The following is a 7,029-nucleotide window of genomic DNA, read 5'->3' on the forward strand; positions in this document are numbered from 1 at the left end:
TCTCTCTATCATGAATGTCATGAAAGTGGTATGTTAGCAGTGATCAATTAAATAGATATAAAGAATCTTACTTCATCTACGGAGAAAAACGTGAGTTTCGTTGCAGTTAAATACTGCAGTAAGTGTGATAAGAAAGACAGAATTAAATCCTGTACGGCTTTTTTTTTTTCTTTTTTTTTTTGCATTTACTGTACCAAATTCCTAGTAACGATGTTGACTCTATCAATCTCACACGAGACTGATAGAGTATAGAGCTTTGAGATTTGAAATCACACATTCAATTCATTAACCTGAAACAATATATCTTGCTCTCGTTGTGATATCCTATTCCAGTTTGTCCCATTTGGCCTTCCTAAATTCTCTGTCTACCATCCAGTAACAAAAATCTTTGGCTCCGATCTACGTGTGTTAGTTTTATGCCAGTAAAAACTAGAGTAAGAGTTTATCTTACAATGTGTTAGCTATGCAACACTATTTGCAAACTGTGACCACCTTATCTTTCACTGGCACTTTTCCTGCAACCCTTCATGATCTCAGGCCTATCTGAAGACTTTCATTCCCGTGGTAAAACTCGTTTTTTAGTGTATGTAAGATGCAATATCCTTTACAAATAAAGCTAATTACACCATTCTCATTCCTGGAGCTTTCAGATGAAGTTCCTATTTTCCCAAAATGCTTCTTGCACATGCAGTCAGTTTACTGTTGAATTAAGTGCCTTCCTCCTTATAATAACTCACTAAAGGCAGTTGCCTCATCAGGCTCACTTGAGGATGTTAGTTTTGCTACAATCATCTTGGATTCTTAGTTACAGCAAGTCCCTTCTTTTCTCTTCCACTGAAGTGGCTCTGAGGAGCCCATCAGAGACTGGGAAGCTGTGCGCCTTTTTATTGGTTATAATGGCTCCAGTGTAGCACGAGTCTCTTTTGCATATTCCTATGTCCTGTTTCATTTAACGCTATATATATTCATCATCTTCTCACTGATGCATCTTTTAGATGGAGTAGGTCTGTGCAGAACAATTCACCTTTTTAAAACAAGTGCTGAAAACTAAGATGTGGATGTGTTCTATGCGTTCTTGTCATTGCACCTGCTCAATCACTACTATTTTCCTCTAAAATAGGATACGTCTTTGTTTACTGTGCTTCACTTAAGCTTCCTCTCTTCTTCGCATTGCTAGCGTTTCATAATTGCACTGAACTCTCAGAGCTACTCTTCTCTCTCTTAAGAACGCTTGGTTTTTAGAGAACAGCTTGTGTCCTTGCTCGGTGTGACAGCTATTATTTTCCCAATTCAGAATATTCCAAGACTTCGATCCAGTTGGCAGTTACTAGGCCTGTACGTTGTTTTTTTTTCCTAACTGACAGTAAATATCTACTACCAACATCATTGAGGCCTCTGTTTTGCTCTTGATTATCCAAAGAATTTAAATTGCATCATCTGTTTCAAAACAATTGTAAATAGAATTACAATCTACTCAGGAACTCGATTCATAAAAGGAGAGTCTCCCCGCGAATGATAACTGGCAGTGAAAGGACAATCAGGACAGGAAACTCAACGACTAACGGAATTAAAAACCTTGATTCCAACATCAAACTGGATGATAACTTAAATAACGCAGCTTCTCCCTAAAAAATGGAGTCAGGTTCTAGTAGCTTTTTAGTCATTGCCAAATAAAGCTGATCGGGATTGTTCCGGGTCTTATTTTAAATTGTGAGGTTTCCGATCTTGTACAAGTATTTGAGTTCTTAAAGCAACAGTTGATTCTTTTATTAATCGTAACTTTTTCCTGTTTCATTCGCAGACTTATTAGTTTGTTTAATGATAATAACAGTGATATTTGTAATGTTAATTCGAACATACAGCAACCACTTTCCTTGTCGTCATATGAATATCTAATGTTTGTTTTGTTTTTGGTTGTTAGGTGTTTTTGCGTTGCATGATAGGGTTGATAACTTATTTGTACAAAGGTACTTCTTCTTAAGGGTCCGTTATCCACCACTTAAACATTCCACGTTTTTCTTCGATCGATAGTCTTTTTATCACAAACATTCATAATTGACATCAAACTTTGTTTTGCAGCTCCAAACGTCTGTGGAATCAAGAATCCCGGTACATTCAGCCGAGCGGCCAGGAGGTCCTCCGCTTCAGCATCACGTAAATCAAACTAGCTTAGTGTTTTTCATTTCTAGAAATCAGTATTAACAATATACGAAATATTGATTCGTGTTTCCATATATATATATATAGATATATATATATGTGTGTGTGTGTGTGTGGTGTGTGTTGTGTGTGTGTGTGTATGCATGCATGTATGTATATATCAGTCAACGAAAACACATGCATCTGGTAATTGTTAAAGCTATGGGTCACGTCAAAATTACTTATTCTGATCCTAACAACGACATAATTCAACTCTTTGAGACAGTTAAATAAAACGTTTAGAAAATATAAAAGTATCGAGATTATCCAGTCTATTCCCTATAGAACTCTTCATCTGTGAATAAGTTGAACATCTAAGATCTAGCAAGCATTTCAGCTCACATGAAGAACAAGTGGTACACCGAATCCGGACACTATTTCTATTGCAATTTTTATTCAATGTTTCCCCCTGAATTTCAATTCATCTCTCCAGGACCCAGAGGCAGAGCGGCTGCTTCGGGAGGAGCCAGCAACGAAACGCTGCACATCACTAAGAAGTCACTGCTCAAGATGCTCAGGAAAGAGCACGACATATACTCAAAGAGTGAGTTTTCAAGTTGCACTGATATGTAAGAATCAAGCATTCATGCAGTCAGTCATTATTAGAATGTGCGTATTCTTATGAACGCTGTCGTTACTGGACCATGAGAATTTAATATGCATACAAGCTTCATTGAACTTTAGGTAATCACTATCAACGCAATCTCAATTAAAATGTGAGTGTTCTATTTCCACATCAAATTTATAAATCTGAGTTTTCGTAAAAAAAGAATACTCTTTATCTAAGTTTTTTCTAAATCATAATGGAGTCTTTATTAAATTGTGAAATTTCCGTAACAACGCAATCCATTAAACTGAGAGTATTCATAACAACCAACACACTCTTCACTGAAGGCCGAGTAACTTGTGTGACACAATCTTTACTGAAATGTAAATGTTCTGTATCAATCCAACCTTTATAGGATTCAAAGACCTCCATTTCAACGCAGTTTATACAGGGTTTTGACCTGGACAGACAAATTATATTTAAAATACCAGGAAAAGGCTACTGTTGAACCGACTAGCTGATGGCATAGTGGTGGCATAACTTCATCAAAAATTTCCCTGAATATGATGTTAGACAGTGTTATGCTACATAATCTTGTCTGCCTTTGTTGCTTTCACCCTCTTTCAGCTGTTTCTAACAAGTACTCTGCTGCATATCTATATGATAATGCATTTCCCAAACCCCCTTCAGTTCATTTATAAGAAAGACACTACCAAAATGAACAAGCTAGACCATCCGATCATTCCAGTGCTAAAGTAATCTGTGTTGCTACAGGTTTGGTACAGGGTCTCCAGGAGAAGAAGATTCGTGTGGACAAAGAGGAAGTTGCACCATATGGTGTAAAAGCTGCTGCTAGCGAGTGGCCATGGATGGTAAGTGGGACACACAGACGTGGCTAGATTTTATTTCCTACAAGGCAATTTGGAGAAAGTTGTCTATAAAGGTATGAAACTGATGCAGGTATGAAAAGCAGTTCCATGCATAGGCCTATCTTGGGTGACGATAGATAGTAAATGAAGGAGTTCTCTTCAAATAACTGCTCATAGTTTTGTAATTATTTTATCAGTATTATTTTCTCAAAACTCATACAAATAAATAGGTTTCTGTAAGAACTTCCATTTTCAAAGTTGTTTGGTAAGTCATGCTCCTGAAGAGTAAAACATTTTTTTAGCCTACTATGTTTAAATTTCCAAACAATTATGGAATCTACACTCAACAGCTGACTATTCCTGTGTATTCCTTAAGAGAAAAAGATCTTCATCCTTTTTGGCACGATTGATCATGTTATAATAACTCTCATGTACATAGATTTCAACCCAACTATTAACAAGATCACAAGTCATACTGTTTTCTGCTTTACAACAGTTTGTAGGCTGCCCAAAAAAGCTAGAACAAGCTTTTTTTTTAATGATTTCCATATTCATTTTCATAACATTTGTCTGTGAATTAGTAAATGTAATCTCATTGTATTTCTTCACCGGAAAATGTTCTACTTTCTTTTTACACACTTTCTCTGCTAATGTTTTACACCTGGATTGTCAGCAAAATACGGACAAATGTCGAGTTAACGAAAAATTTTCTTTTGGATATGAGTGCCATTAAAGTGACGGATTTGTACCTTCATATCTTCAAAGCCTAGTTGGATTTCTAACACTCCTGTTATCATACTTTTTCGCTAGGCTGATATTTTTGTCCATAGAAAACTAGGCAACTAAAACTAGAGATCGATATTTTTCAGTAGAAAACTAGGTAACTAAAACTTAAGTCTAGCTCTGTGCTAAGTTAGATTAAGTTAGTTCGGGGCAATTGCCTTCATCTTCCATCAGCACATCAGAGATTATAATTTGTTTTTTGCTTTTCTAGTATATATAATGGAAGACCCTTGAAATCACCAATTTACACATAAGCTAAATGACCATGTACTACGTAACATTTGATTTTACTTACTCTTCTAAACTGTTAGTAACGTTATTTCTTTAAATGATCTCTAACACTATTACTTGTAAAGTAAGTAATTGAACATTTATGTAGGTCTACCCTGAACCATTGGCTAGCAAGTTTCTTGATTAATGTAAAATAGCATGAACAGAATTCAAACTTACAAAGAAAATAGTATTTTATGCAGTTAAACTTACTAATAATGTTCAATTAAATCTTCCTCAGCATACTCTGCACTCATAGTTCAAAATCTTTAAAACAAATTCTAATACTCATTGCATTTACACTTTTTTAATTAATAGCAATATTACTGCCCATACTTCATAACAATTATAGCCTCTTTTCTTCTTCCACAGGCTATGGTTGAAATGACCACTGAGGCATATACACCACCAACCACCACTGAATCTGCTTCGTCTACAGGCCACGAGACAACAACATCAAGCGGCCATGGAACCAGCAGCGCGAGCACACCCTCACACAGCTACGGTTTCAGACTTGGAAGAAGAGTTTTACATCGCCTTGTATCAAGACCAAAGAACAGGAGGATTGATAGGCCTCAATCTAGAACTTCCTTATGGAGGCAAGGCCAAATGCAAAGTAGAAGGACGCCAAGCAGAAGTGAGACAGCTGGTACTCATGGATCAACTAGTGTTCATGAATCTTCGACCACTGCTCACAGCTTAACCACTGATCATAGCTCAAGTACTGACCACAGTGCAACCACTGATCATAGCGCAATCACTGACAACAGTGGAACAACTGACCACATTGCAACAACTGGACATGGCGTAACCACTGATCACAGCTCCAGTACGGACCATAGCGTGACCACTGATCACAGCTCCAGTACTGACCATAGCGTGACCACTGATCACAGCTCCAGTACTGACCATAGTGTAACCACCGATCACAGCTCCGCCAGTGGAACCACAGACCACGCCACAACAGCAACAGCTCACTCAAGCCATCCCATTTGTAATGGGGTCCTCGTAGATGAAAGCCACGTGATAACCCCAGCTTCATGTATCCTACATTATACACCGTGAGTAGAACATTGGTATATCCTATACCACAAACAGGTTGCATTTCATATGGACTGTGATATTCATCTGAACTGTAACTGTGACTGAAATATAAAACAAGTAAAAAATCGGCCGAAATTTCTTCGGCGCAATCGAGTTTTCTGTACAGCATATAATGCTGTATGAAACTAGTGCCACAGCCCGTGAAATTCTCAGCCGCAGCCCATCAAACTTTCAGCCACGACCCAGTGGTGGCCTATGTTGTTGGCCCCTATAGCGGAACTAGATGCACAATCATGGTTAAATTTAACCTTAATTAAAATATAACCTACTCAGGTTATATTTTAAAAGAGGGCTGCAATTTGGTATGTTGGATGATTGGAGGGTGGATGGTCAACATACCAGTTTGCAGCCCTCTAGCCTCAGTAGTTTTTAAGATGTGATGGGCAGAAAAAGTGTGGACAGACAGACAAATAGCCATCTCAATAGTTTTCTTTTACAGAAAACTGAAAATTAACAAGATAAACTTTCATGGTTAGATTTCTATTCGACAATTTCAGTCGCGCTTTTTCTGTAATGACTCGGGTTGTTGTGGATCATTAAGATCGTCAGCAACTCGCATTCTCTGGATCTAGTAGGTCTCAAGGCTCGCTCGGGCCCGAATAGATTTTCACTGGAACACGACCTTTACTGTTCATATAAGCTAGAGATAGGGTTGGAAGTTGGCACACGGGTCTACCTGCAGAGACATTGAATCTCTAGGCAGTAATCTGTCCCATGCTTCTGCTACTTAGTAACAACCTTTGATTGAAGTTTGGTCCGACCCATGGCACTGGATCCTTTGGTTATTCAGTACTATAAGATCAGTACCGACCTCCAAACCCTTAAACTGGAATTGGAAAACAATCGCATTCTTAACATGAAAACCCATTGAAAATCAATACACTTCTAATTATTATCATTTGGATAATAAGGTAGTAATCGTTGATTGGCTGACTGACTGAGATGAATAAATGGCGGAGCAATACCAATGGTCATCGACGCAAGTGACCATTAAGAATATGATACTAATGGATATCACCTCAATGACAATATATCCATACCTTGACTGACCTTCAAAAGAAAATATAAAAGTACTTTTTTTAACTGTTCTTTTAACTGACATATCTAGAGGCAGTTTATCATAGTCAAGATTGCTTGGTCTTGTTACTGAATAATCCTTAAGCATATGTATTCCCTTGCTCCATATGAATACTGCGCAATCTTTGCAACGGTGATGATGAAATTTTTCATTTTAATCCTGTCTACTTTCTTCTTAAT

At 37.5% G+C, this 7,029-nt stretch overlaps 1 protein-coding gene across 1 annotated transcript in view; it reads left to right on the plus strand.

The window, feature by feature from the left end:
- The window catches only part of LOC135226446 (uncharacterized), a 35,705-nt gene that overhangs the window by 26,524 nt on the left and 2,152 nt on the right, over nt 1-7,029 (plus strand). Inside the window, exons 7-10 of the mRNA XM_064266015.1 lie at nt 2,080-2,154; nt 2,633-2,743; nt 3,521-3,618; nt 5,041-5,729. Of these exons, the coding sequence (XP_064122085.1) occupies nt 2,080-2,154; nt 2,633-2,743; nt 3,521-3,618; nt 5,041-5,729 (973 nt within the window). The remainder of the gene's footprint in view (nt 1-2,079; nt 2,155-2,632; nt 2,744-3,520; nt 3,619-5,040; nt 5,730-7,029) is intronic.

This window comes from Macrobrachium nipponense, chromosome 14, assembly GCF_015104395.2.
Source record: "Macrobrachium nipponense isolate FS-2020 chromosome 14, ASM1510439v2, whole genome shotgun sequence".
Classification (NCBI taxonomy): domain Eukaryota; kingdom Metazoa; phylum Arthropoda; class Malacostraca; order Decapoda; family Palaemonidae; genus Macrobrachium; species Macrobrachium nipponense.